Source organism: Nelumbo lutea, chromosome 5 (genome assembly GCF_056320005.1).
Source record: "Nelumbo lutea isolate HS-2025 chromosome 5, American lotus-T2T, whole genome shotgun sequence".
Classification (NCBI taxonomy): domain Eukaryota; kingdom Viridiplantae; phylum Streptophyta; class Magnoliopsida; order Proteales; family Nelumbonaceae; genus Nelumbo; species Nelumbo lutea.
Window position 1 is genome coordinate 72,725,933 of NC_142688.1, and position 26,144 is coordinate 72,752,076.

Consider the following 26,144-nt stretch of genomic DNA (forward strand, 5'->3'; position numbering starts at 1 on the left):
GTATTAGGAAAGGTCCAGGGGGCCCCTAGCTCGGAGGTAGCTCGGGGTGCCTTAGCCCCTGGGGTGGCAATGCAGGCTAGGCGGCTCCCGATGAGTAGTCTATCCCGCCGACTTGTCGGACTGAATTCAGTGTGACTTTCCCACCAAGTTGCGGCTGTGCCTGCTGTGCTGTCACGCTGAGTCATCGCTTGAGCAAGGTCACGCCAACGTGTTCCCATGCTACGAGGTTGGGCCAAATCGTCCTCCATCAAGATATATATAATTATCTCATTATATAAATACATAAAAGTTATTATAAATATTGTTAATAACTAGATATTGAATTGTTCGAGCCGGTAACTAGACCCTAGACTGAGTTGGTTTTAAAAACCATGATGTTATGTCATTCGAGCGTATTGTTATTATAATTATTTAATTATATAAATATTGTTTATATAATTATCTATTTATATAAATATTGTTTATATAATTATCTATTTATATAAATATTGTTAATAATTACATATCGAACCGTTTGAACAGTTTTGACCATTTTTTATATATTTTTAGTTTTTTGTTAGAACGAGCCAACCGTTCGACCCGGTAACTGGACCCCTCACCGGTTCGGTTTTAAAAACCATGATGTTACAACTCGAAAATGGAACCGTTCTAGCCACCGATTTTCGGGTCAACGGTTCCACTGTCTGGTTCGAACGGGTGGCTCGTTTTGACAGCAAAAATTAAAAAAATGAAAAAATGGCCAAAAACCATTGAATGGGTCAACAGATTGACGGTTCGACCACTTGGGTCAATGGGTTGTTGACTGATTCAACGGTTTTTGGCCAGGGACTGGGATTGGGGTAAAATGGAACTGGTTGCTTGGATGCTTCCCAATTAAAAAATAAAAAAATGGACGGCCCGTTCTGACAACAAAAATTACAGGAAAAAAATTGAGTGTGTGACTTTTACAACTTGAAAACGGAATCGTTCTGGCCATCGGTTTTTGGTTCGACAGTTCAACTGTTCGGTTTGAATGGATGGCCCGTTATGACAAAAAAAAAAAAAAGACCAAAAACCATTGAATGGGTCAATGGTTTAACCGCCTAGGTCAATGGGTCGTTGACCGATTCAACGATTTTTTGCCAGGGACCGAGATTAAGACAAAATGGAACCGGTTGCCTGGATGGTTCCCAATCAAAAGAATAAAAAACGGCCAAAAACCATTTTACGGGTCAATAGGTCGATGGTTTGACCGCTTGAGTCAATCGATCATTGACCGATTCAACGTTTTTTGGCCAGGGAACGAATCAACGGGTCGACGATTCCATTCCAACCCCTGCAAAATAGGGCCCCTCCATTATGTTGACATCTGATAAAAATATTTTATATTTACTCAGCCCAAAACGTGGCCTTCGAGCTATAGCTCCTATTTTAGGTCCTATTTTTATTTTTTTGTTAGAACGGGCCAACCATTCGACTTGATAACTGGACCCTCACCGGTTCGGTCTATGGGTTGGTTTTAAAAACCATGATGTTACAACCTGAAAATGGAACCGTTCTAACCACCGATTTTTGGGTCAACGATTCCATCGTCCGGTTCGAACGGATGGTCCGTTCTGACAACAAAAATTAAAAAAATAAAAAAATGGTTAAAAACCATTCAACAGGTCAACTGGTTGATGGTTCGACCACTTGGGTCAATGGATTGTTGACTGATTCAACGGTTTTTGGCCAGAGACTGGGATTGAGGTAAAACGGAACTGGTTGCCCGTTCTGAGGCTTGGCCCATCATAACTCTTAGCTTGAAATGGGTCAGATTGGGCCTGAACTCAAGTTTGGTTCGGACTTAGGCCCAAGTCTTATGGGCCAAGGTTGATCTTAAACCCGGCCGAGTCCACACAAGTTTCACCAGGCTTGGCCCATCATGACTCTTAGCTTGAAATGGGTCAGATTGGGCCTGAACTCAGGTTTGGTTCGGACTTAGGCCCAAGTCTTATGGGCCAAGGTTGATCTTAAACCCGGCCGAGTCCACCCAAGTTTCACCCCTACTTCTCGCCATATAAAAGCTCAACCGCCCTCTAGTGACGCTTCTTTTCCCTGTCTTTACTGCTCGTCTCCCTCTCGGCGACTGCTAGGTTTTTTCATCCGCAAAGAGTTCTGAATTTAGGGTTTTTGTAGGGTTTCGCGCGAACTGCTGGATATCTGAGAATATGAGGCCAATTCTGATGAAAGGCCATGAGAGGCCATTAACTTTTCTTAAATACAACAGAGAAGGTGATCTTCTCTTCTCCTGTGCGAAAGACCACACGCCGACAGTTTGGTTTGCCGATAATGGCGAGCGGTTGGGGACTTACAGAGGCCACAACGGTGCTGTTTGGTGTTGTGACGTATCAAGTAAGCTCGTTTAGATTTTATCTTTATAGATAAGAATTTAATCTCGATCTTGGCCTTTTGTTATTTCAGTGGAGTCTGTCTGGTATTTTTATAGCGAGATTGATGCATTGATGTTCAGGGGATTCTACGCGACTTATAACTGGAAGCGCGGATCAGACGGCGAAGCTATGGAATGTTCAGACTGGGACTCAACTTTACACATTCAATTTTGATTCTCCAACTAGATCTGTGGATTTTTCTATTGGTGATAAGCTTGCGGTTATCACTACCGATCCGTTCATGGAACTTACTTCGGCCATTCATGTGAAGCGTATCGCGCGAGACCCTAGTGACCGTATGTTCCTTCTTCTATATTCCATTAGGTCTTTTATTTGTGAGTTTTGACTAGGTTATCTTGTTTCTTTTTTGGCTTTTGATTTAGTTAGTTGTATTACATTATTCACATGTATGCATTTATGAGGTGTTTGGGAAACACCTAGGGTGAAGTGGTTACATTGTCGATTTCAGATGCTTTTGTAAATGCTTGTGGATTATGTCATTCACAGACTGCATGAGCATTCTGTAGGCTCACAGTTGAAGTCCTAATGAATTTGTCATGAACATTATAGACCTTCAACTCAAAAATTCATGAGCTAGCTCATAAGATTTCCAATGATTTATTCTGTAATATTCCTCCAAGAGTAAATCATAATTGTCTAAATTAATTTAGTTTTTACCTTCTAAGGTTTGCACAGAACAGCCCCTTTTTTAAATATAAGCATTTTCTTGTTATTATTATTTTTTTTTGTAGATTCTTATATGTATCTTGCCTTTGTATGCTGGATCAACTTCTAATTTTCTAAACTGCTTTTTATTGTTGTTTGTACACAAATAATTGATGCAGCACCACCCGTTAGATGAAAATAGGAAGAATGGAAGAAGAAGAGAAGTGAGAAAAGGCAAGTTGAAGAAGAAGAATCTGTATTTATCCAAAACATGACATAATACAACCCAAAGTATAATGTGAATTTATAAGAAGCCTAGAAACTGAAAGGAAGTCTCCTTGGGAGAGTTAAGGGAATGATATTGCTCTATTAGATCTGAGTCTAGGCGGCAACATTCCTCTTTTGAAATCCAAGTAGCATTGGTGTCAGGATGACATTTCCATTTCACAAGGTAACGTTGACAACCACCTATTTTAGAAGTGATAATTTCATCTTGGAGAATATTCTTGACCTGGTTGGCATAAACGTGGGTAGAACAGGTATGGGTACTAAAGGTGAAGTAGTTTTGGTTATAGGCAGACCTGTAGGTAGAGTAAGAGGCTCAAAGGTGCCTTGATAAGGGAGCAAATCCTCCAAATTGAAAGTTGAGCTAATTCCCATGTCTGAAGGTAAGTTCATATGCATTAGGTCCTATCTTTCAAATGATGCAAAATGGGCTATTGGCTCGAGTATATAACTTTTTAAAGGAGTGATTTGGGTAATACTCATGACACACAGGAATATTGCCATTGAATTCTTGATTTCTATGATGTGCATTTGCAACAAGTCTATAATTCTCATTACTTAAGCAAATTTTCATCTTATACTAGCATGCGAATCATGGATATGTAGGACAAAAGAATCAGTAGAAGCAGAAGTATGAGCATCAAGAGGTAAGGGAACAAGGTCAACAAGTGTACGAAGGGTAAAGCCATGGACAACCTCAAAAGGTGTTTTGCCGGTTGATTGATTGATTGAATTGTTATAAGCAAATTATTTGATGGGAAACATTGAGTCCCAACTACGTACATGTTAACATCCTCAGTTTGACCATTAGTCTATGGGTGAAAAGCAGTTGAAAATTTTAACTTAGTAGTAGTACCTGAGAGTTTCCATAATGTTTTCCAAAAATAACTGACAAGCCTAACATCTTGATCTAACACAATTGAAATAGGCAAACCAAGGAGCCTATTAATTTCCTTGAAAAATAGTTTGGTCACATTAGAGGTATCATCAATTTTATGGCAAGGGAGGAGTTTAGAAAACTTGACCTTCTTTGTAATTTCACCATCCTTGGGGAAATCTCTTTTTTTGATGAATGAAGAAGTTTATTAATTTAGAAAAAACACCACTGAAGAGGCACGAGCTGTTACCTCTTCAGAAAAGTATTACATCCTTGGGGAAATCTCTTCTGTCATCTTGGATCCTACCTTGACTATGTGGAGGGAATTTTTCTTGATGCCTACCAAGATATTAGCCTATGCCTAGGATGATCCTTAGAGTTACTTTCCTGAAAATCATCCTCATCATCTAATTGTTGCGGATTGTCAATATAGTATCCACTACCTAACACTCGATTAGATTGCATTTTTGGACTGTGAGTATGTCCTAAATTTGGAACTTGGTTCTCCTTACCCATATTCATCGTAGTTCATGGATCATAGTACTTGGGGTTGGGAGAACTCCCGGTTGTTGAGCATTAGAACCTGTGGGACCTTGGGTTTGACTACATTGATAATAGTGCCCTACGATAGACTCTTGGGGATCATTCCTTGAGTCTTCAACAGGGAACTTAACCATGGCTATAGATATCTGTTTCATTAATTAGGCATAGACTCTTTAAGGGCATTTATAACTGAAATAAGGGTTTGTATCTTCTTTTCAAAAAGTGCTTTTATTTTTTTCTTGGGATTTGGTCAAGGCTTCTTGGCTCTTGGACAAAGCTTCTACCCTAATAGAAAATTCAACATTGATAACCATGATGATAGGGTATTAAGGGAAGGATAATAGGATAAAAGTATAATGCAAACAAAATATCACAAGTAATTAAAACTCCAAATTTATGAGAGAGAGAGAGAGAGAGAGAGAGAGAGAGAGAGAGAGAGAGAGAGAGAGAGAGAGAGAGCAATGACCAGCCTGCTAACATTGAATTTCCCTGAAATACCTTCTTATTTAACTGAGATGTGTTTTCTGGCCAGTACTGATTACTCAAGCCTTTGGATTGGTGACCTCTAGCTTTTCTGGATTTGGCTACGACAAATAATTTCCCTGTCTTGATAATTTGTGTGCTGTTGGTGAGTAGCAGTTTCCATGATGAAGGCCTTTTGATGTTGCTTAATTTAGTTGCAGGAAATGAAGACAGCAACTTCCCAATGTTGTTTGCAGTTGTGTTCCTAACCCAAGAAGTGGTTGGTTCATTTGCCTCTATATTATTATTATTATTATTTTTTAATTTGAATTAGTGGCTGGTTCGGGTTATATGGTTGGGTGACTGACATGGAACCAAACAATAGGGACGAGACTAAGAGAATGAAGGAGAGGGTTTGAGGAGAAAGAGAGGTTAAGGAGTTGAGAAGAGAAGGGAATGAAGGAGAAAAACAATGATGGGGAGAAGGGAGAAAGAAGGAAAAGAGAAGCAAAGAAAAAAAGGGAGAGAGAGAGAGAGAGGCAGTTCCTGTTGTAAGGTTTGACTGCAGATTGGAGAGAATAGAGAAAGGAGGAGGAGGAGAAGAAGAAGGAGAAAGAGGAGACAACAGCTGACCTTTGTTAAGTCAGTGGATAGAGACAACGATTGGAGTTGGTTGAGATTCATCTGCTTTGGCTCAATGGTTGAATTAGGCAGATGCATGGGATTGAGCCTTGGCTCTAATACCAAAATGGCGCAGCCCCACCTGTTAGAAGAAAAGAGGAAGGAACAAGAGGAAGAAGGGAATAAGCACAGGAGAGGAGAGAGAAGACAAGTTGAAGAAGAAGAATTTGTTCTCCAAAACATATCATAATACACCCCTAACATATGATGTAAATTTATAAGAGAGCTAAAAATTGAAAATTATAATTAAATCCCTATCAAATATGAAAATTGCAAATAACTCTAACTAAAATGAAATTTTACAATTAAACTCAAAATTTGCATTAATCAAAGTAAACTCTAAACTAATGTTGTCTATGCTAAAAATAAGTATGAATTCTGTGTGGCGATTTGGTCTCAAAGTGATCTCCATCAATAATGGTCTATTAACTTTTAAATTAAACAAAAATAAAGACCTTTTAAATACTTGAAGCCTTGGTTCTTGCAAATAGGATTTCAAATAGCAAAGTTTCCACTAAAGGAGCCACAACGATACAATTCATATATGATACTTTTTTTTGATTAGCAATTCATATATGATACTTAACCCTAAAATACAATGAACTGTGGTAAAAATCGCAAGATCACCCTTTTTATATCATCATCATGATCATCATTATCCATGCCTTATCCTGACTATATTGGGTTGGCTATACAAATCCTGTTTCACCAATCCATGCTCTTTAAAACCATGTCCACTGTTAAATTATTAGTGTTTATCACTGTTTTTATACATATCAGCTAAAAAGATTAGGTCAAGGAATGCTGCCCCAAACTCCTGTTTGGGCTTGTCTCAAGGGGCCTTTTTTGGAGGTGGTAGACTGATTCCTTAGGATTAGGAACACAAGATGTTTAACATCATACTAGCTTAACTTGTTGAGTGCTTGAAGCAATTTATAAAATCCACATATTTTCTTTGACTTCCATAATTTCAATTTATATACATTTTTTATGCTTGTGTTAAATGCAAAATTAAGTTTATGGAAAAATACCTTAGAAACAAGAGGTTGTAAAATAAGTATGACAAAACAGAATATATTCCATGTTTTTTTTAATTATAATAGGAGTTTAAATCAGGGTACACTTGGGATCAGAGACCAAAAGTTAACTCAACTTGGTTCAATTGTTCATAACAAAATAACTCAAGTTGGAGTGCATATTGACAAGGGCAATTCTTTGGGTGAAAGCTTAAGATCTTTTTGCGAATTATTCTTTTGATGATTTTTGGAAAAGTTGGGCAGAAGTAGCCTGAACAACCTCTAAAAAGAATATATTACAAGTAGAATGGAGACCTCCTCCGGAGGGAGTGGTAAAGATGCTTTTTGATAGGAGAAGTCAAGGTAATCTAGGGCCCTTGGGTATATGAGGGATTTTGAGAGATAAGGATGACAACATCTATCCTTTTTTTTAGGACCGGTGGGAGTTGGTGACTCTACAAGGATTGATATACTGCCTGCGGTACATGGAACACAGGTTGCAAACTGACTTGGAGTGGAGCACTTGATATTTGAGGGGGACTCCATGGTGGTAGTGGGTTGGTTGTCAGATCCATAAACAGTTTTTTGGGGCTACAAGGTTCTTATCAAGAAATTTAATTGGCTTACAAGGAACATGCCGGTTAGATTCCAGTGGGTTAGTAGATCAGCAAATGGTATGACTGATTCTTTGTCTAAACAAGGGGAAATCGTTCTGGGCTACTTTATTTGTGATAATATTTTCATTTCTAAAGGGAGGTAACATCTCGTGCATCCTTTTTGGTTAATTGTATACTTTCTTCTCTTCTTTATAAAGTTACTGTTCATTTATCAAGAGAAAAAAAACGAGGGAGATGTTGAGGATGATGTTGACTATAGAATTAGAGTAGGATGGGCTAAATGGAAGGGCAGTTCTGGAGACAGTTGTAAGGCCTGCAATGCTGTATGGAGTGAAGTGTTGTGGAATCAAGAGACATTTCCTTATTTTTTTGATTAGCAGAAAATTAATTTAATTTTATTGGATTATAAATAAGATTAGTACAACTTGATGACAAGAAAGTCATCCCCCAGCTATCATAATCACAGTTACTGGATGCCCGAAACAGTTGTTGCCTGAATCAAGAGACATTTCCAAAAAATGAGTGTGGCAGAAATGTGTATGCTGTCATTTATTTATCAAAAAAAAAATGTGTATGCTGAGATGGATGAGTGGAAAAACTATAAATGGTGGGTTGAGAAATGAAGTCTCGCTTTTTAGGGGCCTAGGTGTAGCTAAAATAGGTCACATGTGACCTTTGAACACCTCCAGTTGTATGCCTCTCATGCCTTTTAAAACACTGATCACTGCTTGGCATGGGTACATTTTCTACTTTCCTTTCTTCTTACGGTCTAGAAAGAGAGAAGTAGGGCAATTCTTGATGACTGAAGCTCTTCATTGGATAAAATGGTTAACAGGGTTACAAGTTTGCTTATTTGGTCCTCATTACAGAAGGGATTAAATGAATTTGGTTCACTTTTTCTTGGGGTTGTGCAGATAGAGTTTTTTATGCATAATTCAATGTCTAGTTACTGTACAGTTGATTGCCTTTATAGAGTGACCAGCATATTTATACATGTGGATGATCTTTTTTTTTGATTAATGATTTATCATTAATAAACATAAGAGGGCACAGGTTGGGAAAACTCCCATGGTGTCATTGGATGGATATGGTACCTTTGTAGAGGAGAGCTGGTCAGGAGTTGTATTGGGTTACTTCCTTCTTAGGCTGTTATTTTCATTCTGTTATAGTTTGTGGACCTTTATTGACTCTTGGCCTTTGTATACTTTTACAATGAAGACCTGTTCTTTGTATAATCTCAGTAACAGTTCCTTTAGTTTTTTGGGATATTTGGTAGGTGTATTTCATATTCTAGTGCCTGAGTTTTATACCAATGGTGATATTTTCATCAAGATGTGAGATATTATTGGAGGTGCCACCTTTTCTGGTTGTAATGCTTATTTAAGATGTAAACAGCTTTGATATAACCAATACCATTATGGTGCAGAAACTGGTGAATCTGTGCTTACAATCAGGGGGCCTCAAGGCAGAATAAATAGAGCTATCTGGGGGCCCTTGAACAGGACTATCATAAGCGCTGGTGAAGATGCAGTAATCCGTGTTTGGGATACTGAGGTCAGTAGCTCATCTATATGTCTATAATTTTCCTGTTATGTCAAGGTGTTGTGTATATATTTGATTAGCTCATCTATGACAATGATGGTGATTAAGCCTTGTCCACATGGGGTTAGCTACAAGAATCCTGTTTATTCCATTCTGTTTTTTTTTTTCTTTCTTTTTGATGAGTATTAGTATGATTTTATTAACTCAGAAACTGATTTAGAATTGTGATTTCATACAACATCCCATGGAGAGATGTGTGCTGCAGCTCCTCCTAGAAACTTACTAGTAAACTAGGAATAAATTACAGAAGTCACAACTGATCCCAAAATAGTTCTTCCCTATTTACCCCTTGCTTTGCTAACACTTCAGCCAAAGTATTTGCTGATCTCCCCACCCACTGTACAGAAACCAACATATTCCTTGTCAACCAACTAAGTTTCTTCATTTCAGTCTTTGTTATTCCATTCTGTTCCTTGCCATATCCATCACCAAATCAATTTATAGGTGGTGCTTAACTCATTTCTTATTGCTTCCACCCAAGCCTTATTTGGTTTGCCCCTAGCCCTTCTAGTTCACTCAACTTATAATGATCACCTCTCCTAACGAAATAAGTGCTATAGATGGTCTTCTATCTAAATAACCAAACAACCTTAGTTTACTTTCTCTCATTTTATCACTTATTGGAGCAACTCCTAGTTTCTTTCATATGATTTTATTTCTCACCCTATCCTTTCTAGTTTTACTACTCATCTAAGCATATTTGTTTCTGCCACACATTTGTTTTTAGAAATGCTGTTTCCTAACTGCTCAACGCTCTGTTCCATACTGCATAGGTGGCCTTACACACTGTTTTCTAGAATTTTCCTTTTATCTGAGGTGGTATTCACTTATCACATAAGACTTTGGATGCACCCTTCTGTTTTGTCCATCCTGCTCTAAATCTATGAGTGACATCCTTCTCAATCTCCCATTTGTTATGAATTAATATTTGTATCAAGGCAGCGGAAGAGCAGAAGAGGTGAGAGTTCACATTGAGTTATCGTTTGGTCTCCAATCCTAAATGTATTCTGATTTGCACTCCCATTGTTCTTCAGTTCAGGTTAATGCTACTAAGTTGTTATGATTTGCATGTCACTTTATTATCGTTAGCATTTGTGTATTGTTTGGAAAATATATTACTTTTTGGTTTCACCCTTGTTTTCATTTAGCTTTATTTATTTTCATTTGCTTGAAGTCTCAAATTTTAGGGTATTTTTGAACTTGCAGACAGGAAAGTTGATTAATGAATCAGACAAAGAAAGTGGCCATCAGAAGACAGTTACATCCTTGGCAAAATCTGCAGACTGGTCAAACTTCCTCACTGGTTCTTTGGATAAATCTGCCAAGGTGCTTTATTGCTTAAATCATCTGTTTCTGTGATTTTTCTTCTTATTCTTTACATATTGTGATAATGATTTGTTATGTCCCTTTTTTATTGGATTCTTTTCATGGTCATGACAGCTCTGGGATGCCAGAACATTGACGTTGATCAAGGCATATGTGACAGAGCGGCCAGTAAATGCTGTTGCAATGTCTCCACTTCTTGATCATGTATGTACTCATGCAGCTTCTGTGAATAGATATTTACGAGCATTTATGTTTGATAACGATCTGTACAATTTTTATGGTGTGGCTATAACAAATTTCCACTTGTTTTAGAAAAGGTGGAAAAAGAGTTATCCTTTCCACATTCTTATCAGCTGAACTGTGTGTATATATTCATGGTATATATTTAATAATATTATATGTATATATTGTGCATACATGTTTATATTTGTTTACATATGATCTATCTATTTACCTGAATAGTTTGACAGGTAGGTGCAAATACATGTTTAAGATTTATATGATCTTTTCTTTCATGTACAATAAAAATGAAAGGAAAATGCTGCCAGTTGATATCATTTTTCCTTCTTTGGGGGGTGAATTTGGTCAAAGCTTTTCTGATACAGGGCAGATGTCTTATTAGTAATTTAGTAGTCAAAGTTCACATGTTTTTTAGACACAATTACTATGTTTCAATTTTTTTTTCATTGTCAGTGGGAGTTTCTTTTATTTCTTTCACTGGGAATGTGCCCAAAAGTGGGATGTAGTCAAATCACTCCCACTTTCTATTGCTATTTTTTTTTTATCTTACCTATCTTCAAATGAGATAAGGGGAGGAAAAAGTACTTTCTAGTTTCGACCTTGCGATTCTAAGAAAAAAGGAAAAAAAGGAGAGTGATGTAGGAAATGGTTATGTCCTTTTAGATGTAAAGAGTTCTAGAGGAGAAATGGTATAAGATTTGAAAGAGATCAAGAAATAAGTTTTCTTGGTTACTTCATAGAGAGTCAAGGAAATCTGAATTTTACATTTTTATTTAATCCAGGAAGTCAAAATCCATTATCTTTCAATTCAGTGATTAGGCTTTTACCTATTTTTTGTTTTTAGATAAGAGGATAGTTCTTATTTTTTATTTTTTATTTATCTTTTACTTTTTTGCAAGGGAGAAAGGTTTTGGGAGAAAAGAATTTTGATTGATACTATATGTTTATACATTATATGGAATCTAAATAATATTCTCTTTCTGTTTGTTTGAGGGGTGGTTGGTTGGGGAAGGGAAGTTTTGGCAAAATGTAGCATTCTTAGTAAGATTGGGTATTTAATGTAACACTCAAAATAAGTCTGAGGCCTCATAAGCAATATTTTTATGGATAACCCTTTTCTGTCCCAATGTTGTCTGATGTTGTTTGTGATGCCTCTTCTGTTGTTTTTGGTGGTGGTTGTGTTTATCATGGGTTGGTTAGTTTTCACATGAGGAGCCATTTGGCAAGGTATCTTGGTAATGTAGATCTGGCTTCTCTAATACCAATGCTATGATATAAGGATGGGATTGGGGGGTAAAAATGGGGGTAGAAGAGTTTAGGGATCATTTTAGGACAAAAGGGAAGGGTTAGTGGTTAGAAAGGTTTTAGGTCAATTGTTGAGAACTAAAGGATCTGCCATTTTTTAATTGGTAAAGGAGTCTTCTTTATTTATGTTTTGATAAATGAGTATGGAGTCCTCTTTATTAAATTATATGAAGGAATGTGTGATATATACAATGATCAAAGAAATTTGGTGGGTCAGATTTTGAACATCTTAGAGAGTCTGAACTTCTTGCAGTATCTGAGTTGTTAGGATTGCTGAATTCAGTTTTCTTGGGGTAAGGTGGGTCAAATTCTAAAATTTGGGGTCCTAATTCTGATGATTTTTTTCTTGTAAATCCTTTCTACATTCGATGGTTGCCACACAATATTCTCTTCATTTTCTAGTCAAAGAAATTTGATGCCCTCCTATTCCCCCTAAAATCAGTGCTTTTTGTTGGGAAGTTTTTCATGGTTGTATTAATACCTTTGATGTATTTCAAAGGAAAAGACCAAATTGGTGCTTGTCCCCTAATTGGTGTGTCCTATGTAAGTTGAGTGGTGAGACTGCTTTTCACCTTTTTATATCTTGCCCTTTTGTCAATTTTATTTGGAATTGGTTTACTTCCCTTTTTGGGTGCAGGTGGTCCTCTCTCTTCAGGGTGGAAGGTTTATTCAACCCTAATGGTATCAGTGGTAAGACAAGGAGGGGAAGGATTCTTTGGATGTGCACCAGAGCAGCAATACTTTGGACCATTTGGGAGGAAAGAAATGATGGAATATATTTGGAAGTAAAGAAAAATGGAAGGAAGCTTTAGTTGAAACATTAACATTGAGGGTGGCACATTGGGTAAAAAGCTCGAAGCTGTTTTCAGATTTTAAGGTCGAAGACTTCTTCAGGGTTTGGGGACTTATTGCTGCTTCATTAGTTACGAGATGACTGTTTTTTGAGACTTGGTCTCCTCCAACAGATGGTTGGAAGAAGCTGAACTTTGATGGGAGTTGTGTAGGTAACCCAAGCCCTTCAGGTATTGGGGGGGTCATTAGAGAAAACTATGATAAAACTATGATAAAATGGTTGAGAAGGCTAAAGAGTTGGGGATTAATAGACTGATCATCGAGGGAGACTCAAAAACTATGATAAAATGGTTACAGAAAGGGGAAGGGGTGACATGGCAGTTGAAGAATGATTTAGAAGATTTAAATGGATGTCAAGGAATATGTTAATTTAGGTGGGATGGGTTAGGATATCGGCCAACAGTTTGGCAGATAGCTTAGCAAAGCAAGGGGTTCAAAGAACATAGATGTTTTGGGCACATTTGTAATTTTGTCCTGGGTTAGCTTCTAAGCTGACTTCTTTTCCAACTTGTTGTATCCTAAAGCATCTTAATTAATGAAAAAATTTCAGAGTTATTGATCAACAAAAAAGATACATACAATGATCAATGAATATGCCACACATCCCAATTATATGGGCTAGTTCTGCCACTGACCCCATATTGTGTTTTTGTTTTTGAAGTTAGACCATTATTATTTCCATTAGGAATCATCCCTCTGTATAGGTGTCTTCTGTTGACCCCTTTTCTAAGCAAAACATCTACCATGCTATTACATTTTTAAGTGAATCTGATTTCCAAATTTCTAGCTAGATGTCTGATCTCTGAGGATATGTCTATATTGGCATCAATGATTTAAAAGTTGTGCCTAGACACACAGGTGAGGCGCATTTTAGGGGTAGGCGCCTCGCCCAAGTCTTAGGTGCAACCCTTTCAAAAGGCGCATGCTCGGTGCACCTAGTTGTGCGCTTGATGCGCCTTGGGCCAGGCGTGGCACAAAGGGGATTCGTAGAATCAGGAATGTAATATGTTTTGCATCACATTAGCTACTTGAAGTAATGCAATTAAGATGAATGTAATATGTTCTACATCACATTATATGCTTGATTTTATTTTTAAATGTTCATTTGAATATGCTTTACATATTATGTTTATGTATTTATATTTTAGATAATAGGTTTTTTATACCATTAATTTTAAAATTTAAGTTTATGTTTCTTATTAATATTATGTTTAATATTTTTTTGCATTTTTGGCTTTTTTTTTGAATTTTCTGACATATTTTGATTTTTTAGCAATTTTTTGTATTTTTCTGCCTTGCTTCAGAAAGGCGTGCACCTTGCCTTGCGCCTCTCACCTTGGGTGTAAATTGGCCCTTGTGCCTTGTGCTTTTAAAACACTGATTGGCATGACCCCTGGCTATTGCTATTGCTTCTGAACCATCCCACTGTAACATCTTAGTTCTACTCCACTTGCAGCCAGTTATAGTTGAAATCTTTATCTATTAGACCTTGGAGTACAGCTAGTAGTTCTGCTCTTCTTGAGTTACCTTACCCAATAGGTCTTGAATTTGAAGGTGCTAATTTTGGTGTCCATACACATCTAATACTTGATCACCCTGGATTTCCCATGCTGCACCCATTAAAGTTAAATTTGAGACTGTTTTCTGGTACTTGCAGAGTCAATCTGTTGACTACAGATGAAGGTGAAGCTATATGTTGGCAACCTCTAATAATTCTATCTACTGAGAAGGGTTTGAAAATGGATAGAGTTTTTAGCTCAAGAAACCACTGTTATTATGATGCTTTCAATCAATGCTTCTGCCATATGAATCTTCTCCTTTAAAATTCTTGCATTTCTCTCCCCTTAAACTGACCATAGGATGACTGCTTCAGTGATTTCCATTGTAGTTTCCCCCTTTGGTGAAATTGCAGATCCTTCATTACAATGTGGAAGGATGGAAAATAAAAAAAAAATACAAATGAAGTATTCACTACAAGAAAAACGAGCTAAGCTGGCACTCACTAAATCGCTGGCTTAGCCATTTCAATCACCGGCATAGACATGAGCCGGCGGTTCAGTGGCTGCCATCTATAGTTGTGTCACCCTAGGTCATGGACGCCAGGTTAGAAGGCAAAGACCGCCGTCCTAGGGACCCGGTCCAACCATTCTTTTGTTGACAGTGTTTAGAGAACTGCTGACTTTTATAGTGCACGGCAGCAATTCAAACCACTTTTGCCTTGACCACTGGTTTAGTTATTTAGCTGGCGCCCTTGACGGTCGGTTTAGTTATTGAGCTGGCGCTCTTGACCGCCGGTTTAGTTATTGAGCTGGTGCCCTTGACCGCCGGCCTATATCCAGCTTTTTTAACCGCCGGCTTAGACTTAATTGTCATCTAAATAAACTGCCGCCATAAATGTTGTATTTCATCGAAGGTGGCGGTTTGATGAAACTAGTATTGGTTATGAAATTCTTGTGGACCCCTCATTGTTGTTGCTTGGAGAACCCACTTCAGGCCTTGATTCCACCTCTGCAAATAAGCTTCTTCATATTCTTCAAGGAATTGCTAAGGTAACATTTTCTCTTTTATACTTCCTAGCACTGAAGCTTGCTAGAGAGGAGGATGACTACTCTAATGGTTGCACTCAATGGGCCCATAGGCAGGAAGGACAATTATCATTACAATTCATCAACCTTCAAGAATAATGTTCCACATGTTCAACAAGATTTTGCTCATATCAGAGGGATGTCCTGTGTATTATGGGAAGGCTAGAGAATCCATGGAGTACTTCTCATCATTGGGGTTTGCACCTCAGATAGCCATGAACCTTGCAGAGTTCTTGCTAGACTTGGCAACTGGGCAAGTTAACGACATAAGTGTCCCAGAGGACTTGGTGACAGTTTCTATAATATTTAGTTCTTCATTTCCATTTTATGAGTTACAACAGCAGTGACTAAAGGACATTAATGTTGCTTATCTTGTGATGAAATATCAATATATCAGTATGTACAATTGAAGTACAAAGTCTGGGTGGAACCTAAAGAAAAAGCAGAGAACCATGGCATGGCAAAGATGCCACAACACTTCAGTTAGCTGTTCAAGTTAAGAAGGATTGGACCATGAGTTGGTGGGAGCAGTTTATGATATTATCAAGGAGAACATTTAGAGAGAGATACAGAGATTACTTTGACAAGCTAAGATTTGTGCAGTCCCTTGGAGTTGCAGTCTTATTAAGCCTTCTGTGGTGGAAATCCAAAACTGGAACTGAAGCACAACTAAGAGATCAGGTATTGTTGTTCCAGGACTTCTTAGTCATCTGGTTTTGATTCTTTGGGGTCAAGCCTACTGGCTGAAATTTGGACTTGTTTCTAACCACTACCATTTTAGTTTAACCGTACTTATCTGAGAAGTTTATGCCTTCATCTCAGGTTGGTCTGATGTTATACGTCTGCATTTTCTGGACATTGTCGTCAATATTTGGAGCAGTGTATGTCTTCCCATTTGAGAAGATATACTTGGTAAAAGAAAGGAAAGCAGACATGTATAGACTAAGTGTGTATGTACTATTCATGTAGCACGCTGTGCGACATGGTGGTTTATATCTTGTATCCTACATTCTTTGTGCTCATTTTATATTTCATGGCTGACTTCAAGAGAACAGTCCCTTGCTTCTTCATGACATTATTCTCAGTACTATTGATTGTAATAACAAGCCAAGTAAGTAGAGAACTTACAAATAATTTAACTGGGTCGTCTGTCAAGTTAACAACTAATCTGATATAATTCTGTACTTAGGGAGCAGGGGAACTCTTTGGTGCTGCTATTTTAAGCATCAAAAGAGCTGGGATGATTGCCTCTTTGGTCCTAATGTTGTTTATCCTCACTGGAGGTTACTATGTCCAGGTATTCAATCATACTTATATCAGCAACAGTAAATGAAAATTTCCTTAACAAAGAAATATAGAAAAACAGTGTTCCAAATAAGGGAATAAATACCTGGGGTTGACATTTTAGATTTTCACCAGCATTTCATTCAGACATTTTTTTTTCTTTCTATTATTTATTTCATTTCTTTCTTTTGTGTTTTTTGATGTTTTTTACTTTGGTGAATAGTCACTCAAGCCTATCATGTTTTTGGAAATATATGGACTAGGGAGAGGCTAGAAAAAAAAATTTAAACCTGAATGAACTGTATTCAATTACAACCCTGAATAAGAAAGAAGTTAGAAAGGAAATAAATCTCTCTTAATAGGTAAAGCGCCACCTCAGAAAGGCAAAAGTTAGGTACAGCGGAATGGAAGAATAAAATTCATGCTGCTGAATCCCGCTGATATAATGAACCCAGACAACAATTAGATTATGCCTTATAGGAGCTATAAATCTAGATCAAATGCTTATTGAGAGGGTGTTCAGCATCTAGGTCAGCTTTCAGTATTTTAGTTCTAATAAAACAGGCCCACACAATCTTCATAAACAGTTCTTTTTAAGGAAAGAAACATTTGGGAGAAACTAGGGCCATTTGGTTACTTGAATATTTTGCATTATACTAGCTTTTGTGAGGGAAAACTCTTTTCATTTTTTTAAAGATGTCTTTATCATCTATGAGAAACTTCTCCTATGTGATCTTGTTTAACACTGTTTGTCCCAAGCCCATATAAAGGAAGGGGGTTGTGTCAGCCTGTCAGGTTGACAGCTGGCATTTAAAACTTTTGTCAAACTCTAATGATCATGGATCATGAATTGTATTTTTGTGCTCATGATGATGATCTTTATCATCTCTTAGAAACCGGGGGTGGGAGTTTCTATTCCTTCCTAAATGTCAGTTGGTGGATTTCTATATTTTATTGATTTTTTCTTTTGCTACAATATTTTTGTTGGTTTGGTGTGAATGAAAAACAAGGAAAATGAAATCAAACTAGTTTTCAAACACCTCATAAATATAGGTGATATCTTTTCCAAAAGGCCAGCATTATGTGTCAGCTGTTGCCTAAGGTAACTGTAAAGCCTGAATTGGATCTTCTATGCACAGTTTTACCTAGAAATCCTATTGCCAAGGTGCCTAAAAATTCATTTTTGTCATACTAATATTAGAAAGTGGAGAGAACTGGTCCTAAATTTATGCTTTTCTTTTGCTGGAGCTTAATTCACGTCTACTGGAAGAAGTATTTGGTCTAGGCTGGCACCTCTGATATTGAAGGCTCGAAACCTTGAAACTTTGTTTAAGGTGCTCCATATTCTTCTAGATCCAATTTCAGAGTCTCTAACATTGTTGTGATAGGATATTTCAAGACAATCATCTTATTCTTGACTGTTTCAAGCTCACCCGATTTGAAGTTGATCATACAAAGATCTTATTCAAAAAGATACTCGGATCAGCACCCAAGTTCATCGATGATGAAGATGCAATGAAACTGGAACGGTTGAAGGAATCATCATACAACTCAGCTTTTACGAATCACCATACAACTCAAAAGAAAAAATAAAGTTCCCTTAACTCTTTTACCCATCCCCAGAATTATTAGCTAGTAAAATGCCATCAAAATAAAAATAATGAATGCACAATACCTTGCTGTGCCGTTGAAGTGGAATGAATGGAGCAGTTTTTTCCTTCAATAAACTTATCTTCCAATCGGTTGAAGCATATCAATCGGTTGCTCCAACTCAGGATACTCCTCTTTCTTCGATCAGAACTCTATTTATTATAAAAGAATTCAAAACCCTAAAGCTTTGGGATTAAGGGGAACTCAAAGTTTGTGTTTATTAATAAACTAGAAGAGGAAGGGTAGAGTCAAAGGGGAAGAGGAAGGGTAGAGACAAACTCGGAATGTGTAGTCCAAATTGATTAGGAAATTAACTCTAAGAATAGGAAGAGGATACTAAGCTCGAAGGGGAAACTCCAAATCTAAGGAAGGAGGTACTGCACGCAGACTCCACGTTGAAGAAGGAAATGCGGGAAGCGTCTAAGCAAGTCACAAAACCATATTAGTGGCCCCGTTTTCATTTTTTTTTTGCAATTTTGAACCAGTTCCGTATTGGGTTGTGACCGGTTTAATTTATAAAACTGTCGGCCCAATTTGGCTTTTTGCTTTTTTTAACTAATAGACAGCAATTTTGATTAAAACGCCGGCCTAAACACATCTAACCTGGTGCTTTTTAAATCGCCGGCTTAGCCGGTTTTTCTTGTAGTGATTTAGTCAAACATTGTAGAGATTGTGAAACAGATTGGTGGAGGGAAATCCTACTTAGTGTCCATTTGGGAGGACTGAAGCCAACAGCTTTTGGCTTGTGGGGGTGGGCTCCACATGGACAGGGTATAAGCTATGTTTATTGAATAATCTGGAGAGCAGCCTGAATCAGCTGTCAGTCAGTTCATTTGAAGGGCCGTCCACTTCAGCTCCTTTGAATTACTTATCTAGAGTGCTTCAAAGCAACCAGCTTAGCTGAATCTTCAGCGCAGCCCTTCTAGACAGGTCCTTATCTTCTTGGGGCTAGTATAGTGTTGTAATTCTCTAAGGGATGAACTGTTGGCAAGGTTTAAATTGTTGGTGTTGGTGGCAAGGTTAAAAGTATCGATACGGTACAAGTTTCGGTCGTATTGTATCGGTACTTAGAAATGGCCGAAACTCTATTTTTTTTTAGTTTTTTTTTCAAATTTTGGTTTTTTGGGAAGCTTTTAGCATGCTTTTTATTATTAAAAAAAATTGGGGGTCCGAAACACTTGGAAATAGGCGTTTCGGACTGTATCTTTTTCAAAAGATACGATACGATACACCCCGTATTGGGTGTATCGTATCGATACTTTGAACCATGGTTGGTGGAAATGTCAATCATCCAAATAGAGGAAACTTATTGAAAGTGTTATATGGAAATATTGTATAAAATATGTGATCTTGTCAAATATGTGGTATATATGTTGATATTTTGAGAAGAAAAGTCAAGAAATTAAGGTTTGTGGAAATTTACATTGATATTTTGCCTTGGTTGCTCCTTCAGATTATCATTTTGTTCCAAATCATTGACAAAGCGAAGAAACTAAGGTTAAATGACCAAAACAATATGCTGCAAAGTTGTCCTATGGACTTTTTAAGTGTTAAATTATATAATAGAGTAAGTTTAATTAACTTTTAAACACAAAAAAATGCAGATGATTTTAATAGATCAACCAACTAATCCATCACACAAATAAAACCTAAGGGGCAGGTCTGAACTGCTTGTTCTGGTGGACTTTTAGGACTGACAAAGGACTGGTTGATTGTGTAGCAAAAACCAGGGTTATGGTTCAATGTCTGCTTTGTAGAAATGTGAATGTTGGGGCCTGGGTTTAAATTTTATCTTTACAGGAGAAACATATATGTCTTGCCAGCTGCGAGCTGTTCCTATTTGTTTTTTCTATCTTATCTTTTGGATAGCAAGGTTGCTATTGCCATTGAATACAAATATTCTGTTGGCAATCAAAAAATTGTTAAGTAATGGAGTGTATGTTGAGAAGATCAATATAAATGAGAAGGAATCAAAGGGAAAAACCTCACTTAAGTAGGATGCAATCATCAGTTTGAGTGGACGTATTAAAGCACAGAAAACTCAAAAGATCAATTCATATTTCTAAAGTTTTTTTTTTCTCCATCTTAGAGGTGGATTGTTTGAGGTTGTCCCTTGCAAGAAAAAAGTTTAAAAAGGCAGTCCAATGAAGGACATTTGTCATCAGGCAAATTTGTTGGACCAGAGGGTTTGTAAATGTGATTTTTCTGAAGCTGCTGTTGGATAAGTTAGTATCTGCTTGGTAAAGGAGAATGTTGAGAAAGGAGACTGAATGTCCTGGTGGTTATGAATGAAGTGTGTTTGATTGAGAAGAAAATAGATATTAGTACTGTTGTTCACAATGAAGCTGAGGTTGGCAAGAAATTACAAGTTCTCTTTTTGGGAGGTGAGACATTTGCAAGAAAAGTTTTCCTTACATTAGAGTAGAAAGAGAGAAGGAATGAATGCCCATCTTCATTGGAGTGTATGTAATGGCCTAATGGGTAGTTTCTTTCTTGAGGTTATGTAGGAGTCAGGTCATAGATGTCAGGGTGCTTATGTAATTTAGGTCAAGTTAATGGGTCTTAGTCTCTAATAAGTTTATCTTTCGAAGCCAGAGGATATAAGGGGTTGTGTTAGGGGATGGGTGCTGAGGGATCTATCTTCCTTTCTCTTAGGTTGGCTGGTGATGGTTGTTCCTTTGCGGTCTGTGTTGTTATGGCCTGGTGCAGGGTTGTTTGTTTTTTCTCTGTCCTGGTTTTCTAAGGGCCGTGTGTGGTTTGGGGAATTTGAATGTTGGCCAGTGGTGAGGTTCTGCTTATAGTGATATCTTGTAACCTATATATACCTTCTTATTTTTCAATAAAATTTTATAGTCACTATAAAATTTGTATGTAGAGATTTTTTATGAAGGCAAAATTTTATCTTTCAAAAAATCTTGGGCAAAATTTCCATGAATGGGAAAAAAACTTCGCAAAAGAAACTGCCAATTAAAAAAAATGAGTTTTAGGTGGAGCTTACTGATAAGAGATGGATTTTGTTAGAATTAAGGTGACAAATATCTATTGGGAGAGAGTTCAAGCATGAAATTTAACAGGGATGGTAGAATTAAGGTGATAACTATCGAAATGGGAAGTTTTGTGGAAACTAGAGAAAAAACATACTTGGATTAGTTTCAGTCCTTTATGCATGTTGAGCGAACTACTTGATGGAGAATTTGAGGGATGTTGATGGTTGTAATGATTTCTTGTAGAATTGGATAGAGGACAAAAGATTTCTATAAGCATAAAACTTCATCCCAATATCATTCACATTTTCATAGCCATGTTCTTACACAGTACATGTATATACTCTTTAGGGTCTACCAAGCTCCTTCCTAAATTAAAAAACTTAAATTTATGGTTCTGCCATCTACCTCCAATAACCCAAAAAATAAAAAAAGAAATAACTTTAAGCTGTGACTGAAATTTTAAAAACAAAAAAAACAAACTAGGCCAGACCCACAGACAGACAGCATGCAGTATTAACCAAAATACTTGTTCCAAGTATTGAAAAAAAAAACAAAATATGCATCGACCCTTAGACAATACTTTGAAATCAATTTTGAAACTTGAACAAGAAAAAGTAGGGTTAACCAGCTAAAATGATATAACGAGAACATCTTTAGGCATGTTAGGTATTGCAGTAAAAAATTGCCACCATATGAAGTATTTGAAACCCTTGACATTCTACAATGACCATAACAAGATACCACTTCATCTCCTCACCCTAAACCTATTTTAAGGTGAGTCCCAAAATATGCATTGACACTTGAGCAATGCTTTGAAATTTGAACAAGAAATAGTAAAGGTCAACTAGGTAAAGTGATCTGAGGAAAATATTGGGCATGTAAGGTACCACTGTAAAAGTAAGGTCAGCTAGCTTAAAGGACATATTGAGGAAAAAGTTGGGTATCAAGGTAAACAAATGCTATCTTTTACTATGGTAGTGGTACTGTAAGCTATTGATATACACATTCTCTCTCTCTCTCTCATTGCCAGTTTGAGTTTGCAATTTGACCGCTGCATAATTTATCTCGAGCTAAGAATGATGTATCTTTTTCTTGTTCTGACCTTTTTGGGCTACTTGCTCTTCTACATTGGTGTATATATACCTACATCATATGGGGAGCTTGCAGAGCATCTATGGTTAATGTCTTTGCAGAATATTGGATGATGCTTTTGTATTTGGATGTTGCTTTTGTCCCTTAATCTACTTAAAGACAACACATAATACATTTTCCAGGTGGTACTTGGAGGTGGTCAGGAAGCATCACATGTCACAACTACTGATCGTCGTGCTGGGAAATTTGAGGCCAAATTCTTTCACAAGGTGAGCTCTCTTTTCTTTATGTCTATTTTTTGTAGAAAAGTTTTGATCCATGATGTTTGGGGACTTACATTTGTCTCTGGATAGATCCTTCAAGAAGAAATTGGGGGCGTGAAAGGGCATTTTGGACCAATAAATGCTTTGGCATTCAATCCTGATGGAAGAAGGTCTTTCTCATCTCTCATCTTTACATTTTATTTTCCAATTTGCTTCTTACTGAAGATGAGTTCGGCTCTTAACCTGTGAACAAGTCTCCTTATTATCTGATCATGAGGCTGGGGATCTGTTGATTCTGAGACCCTACTAGGGAAATCCTGCCCCTTAAGGTTGGCCTTGGTAAAAAGGATTTCCCATGCTTTCTTTAGATCTTTTTCTTTTTTACTTCCATCAAATCATTCCTTCATTGGTATAGTCATTGATCATCTAGTATCGAAATCCCTTTTCTTTTACTAGGGAAGTTGGAGTGATTTCAAATAAATTTCTTGCATGGTGACACTGACCCAAAGAATAATAATTTAATTAATTAAAAGCATGCTTAGAAGAGGGAGAAATTAATACCAATATTGTTAACTTAATACAATGAAATGGTGGGGTATCCTAATTTAGGAGGATTCTAAATGGTTTGGTGGTTTTGCAAGAGCCTTATACATTTGTTGATAAGTAATAGCCAAAAAATACATTAGTTAATAAGTTATTGTGATCTTGTAGCAAATGAGGTTGGCTCTAAGGAAGTTCTATTTATTGCTTCCCTGAAAGATTTTTTGAATTCTTGATTTCCTTTAACTAATGCTTTTCTTTATGTTAAACATCATGGGGCTTTTATTAACAACATTTTAGACATCTGGAGGGAAGTCAATGGTCTCCAAAGTTCTGTTTGTTATCATCTTCCTGCAAACCAAATGGAGCCAAATGGTTAGAGGTTGGAAGTTGGAACAGATCCAGATGGTTACTTTCTTCGGAATGTAAGGGCTGACAGCTGTGTAACTTTTTCTTGGTAAAATGCGAGTTGGTTAACTGTCCCCTGTTCTTGGGAGGATTGGATTTGGGAAAGATGGTTCTAGTGAATAAATCACCTTTTAAGAATGGCTTTGGAGATGTCATGGGAAGAATATGCTGGAAAGATGATTCTAGTGAATAAATCACCTTTTAAGAAATGTAGCCTAATGGTTAGAGGTTGGAAGTTGGAACAGATCCAGATGGTCACTTTCTTTGGAGTGTAAGTGCTGACAGCTGTGTAAATTTTTCTTGGTAAAATGGAAGTTGGTTAGCCATCCCCTGTTCTTGGGAGGATTGGCTTTTGGAAAGATGGTTCTGGTGAATAAATCACCTTTTAAGAAATGACTTTGAAATGTCATGTGAAGAATATGTTGGAAAGATGATTCTAGTGAATAAAGCACACCTGTTAAGAAATGGCTTTGGAGATGTCATGGGAAGATTATGCTCTTTCTGAGAGAACAGTGATTGCCAAATATGGAGATTCAAAATGGTTTAGTTTCTACATCAATATCGGATTCACATGGCCCAGACTAGCTTGGGCCGGGCATTAGTCCTATATCAAAGAAGTCATCTATACTATTTGTAATAATGTATTATTGCGGGCTGGGCTAGAATGGGTTAGAAATGATCACTCCTAGGTTAAGGTAAACTCAAGATTTTGGGAAGACAATTGGAGTGATACCATAATTCTTAACTCCCTTTGTGCTTAGACTAGATCAAGTTTCTTCATGTTGGAATGTTACTTGTGATTTTTTAAGGGTAAATTACTAAAGCCTCCCCTTAAGTTTCTTGCTTTCTGAAACCTCCCGTGATGTTTGATAATTGCAATTAACCTCCCGTGATGCTTGGTATTGTGTTTCTTTTTCCAGAGATTTATGTGAATCAGCTTAGTCTTGGTGAACGTCTGTAGGGTTGATGTCGGGGGGGAGTATTTAGGAGTTTCAAGTTGGTCCATTTGAGGGGCTGAACAGGTGTCTGGATTTTGGACTCGTGATACTATATCTAAATTAAAACAAATATAATGAATGCACTTGCCACTATTGCAACAGGTTTCCACTATTCATTTGAAATGATCATGAAATTAGAACTTTTTAGGTGTTCCATGCGACTACCTTATGATGCGTTTTACTCTGTATTATGCTCAAATGCATTCAAAATGTGCTTCTGAATATATATGTGTTTTGGTACATGGTAGTATACAGTGTTTTGGGTCTTAGTGCAATGTTATAGTCCTTTTCTGCCCCCCTTTTGATGCTTGTGTAGTCATGGTTTCATGTATTATTATAATTCTTTGTACAAAACATAATTTGTGTACACTCGAAAGTAGCATATATATATATATATATATATATATATAAATGTGTGTGTGTGTGTGTGCGTGCACGATCCTTGTCTGCTTCAGTGTCTAGTTTTACATTTTTCATTTCCTGATTTATTTTCTACTGTGTAGTTTCTCAAGTGGAGGTGAAGATGGTTATGTCAGATTACATCACTTTGATCCAGATTACTTCAATATCAAGATGTAACTCCCAAACATGCTGACAAGGAGAAATTTTTGTCTGTTTTATTATTTTGTTAAACGCTTTAATTCATTAGATATAATTTTATGCCATTTTAGTCAGGACATGTCAAGTTTTGTTTGATGAGAACCTTCCGAATGGTAGAAACTGGGAACTGCAAGAATTTTGTGCTGACGTCAAACTTGAAATCTTAATTGCTATTGCCAGGCTCGTCCGAAGGTTAAACCATTACTGTTTTTTTTTCTTGGTGATACAGATCGAAAGTCCATTTTTTGTATGGAAGGTTCTTTGTGTGCCATGCTGGCTAGAGCATTTTAGCTTTTATGATATCTAAGTAACTTCGATTTTTAGATACATGAATAAAAAGGTTTGAACACTTGATGCTTTTCTTAAATACTGAACTCCCCTCCCCCCTTTTCAAATTGGATTAAGAACTTTTCTGGTGATGTCATTTGACAGACCTCTCCTTTGTTAGCAATCCATCAAGATCCGTTTGCATGTGATTTCACATATGGTTGAGTTTTTTTTTTTTGTTTTTTAAATCTCAAATTTGTCCCTTTATGAACATTTGTCACTTGGAAAATGACAATCCTGGTAATTGAGAATTTATAATATAATTTTGCAATGTTTAGAGAATTGGATTGGGCATAGAATTGGGAGAGGTTTATGAATTAGAGGTTGAACGGGCTTAAATTAGAGGTCGAACTGTGATGATGTGGTATATAGAGACACTCATTTCTCTATAAATAATAGAGTCCCAAAACCCTCCACATGAGATCATCTTGAATTCTTGAGAGTACCGAGAAAGTCTTAAACATGTCAACCTTCTACTTGCCCAAAGTTCCCCATTACTCGGCCTTTGTTAGACACGAGTATGTAGC

At 37.0% G+C, this 26,144-nt stretch overlaps 1 protein-coding gene and 1 pseudogene across 2 annotated transcripts; both read left to right on the forward strand.

Moving 5' to 3' along the window:
• Nucleotides 1-1,999: 1,999 nt before the first annotated feature.
• On the forward strand, nt 2,000-25,639 carry LOC148852886 (eukaryotic translation initiation factor 3 subunit I-like). Its single transcript, XM_088947411.1, has 8 exons — nt 2,000-2,373; nt 2,492-2,707; nt 8,985-9,112; nt 10,367-10,486; nt 10,601-10,690; nt 22,664-22,750; nt 22,835-22,914; nt 25,194-25,639. Exons 1-8 carry the CDS (start codon nt 2,190-2,192, stop codon nt 25,267-25,269), a joined length of 981 nt encoding a protein of 326 aa, XP_088803537.1. The 5' UTR covers nt 2,000-2,189; the 3' UTR covers nt 25,270-25,639.
• Nucleotides 15,567-16,895, forward strand: LOC148852887 (ABC transporter G family member 26-like; annotated as a pseudogene). Its single transcript, XR_016099082.1, has 4 exons — nt 15,567-15,755; nt 15,830-16,149; nt 16,291-16,579; nt 16,658-16,895. The product of XR_016099082.1 is annotated as an ABC transporter G family member 26-like (transcript).
• Nucleotides 25,640-26,144: the final 505 nt, after the last annotated feature.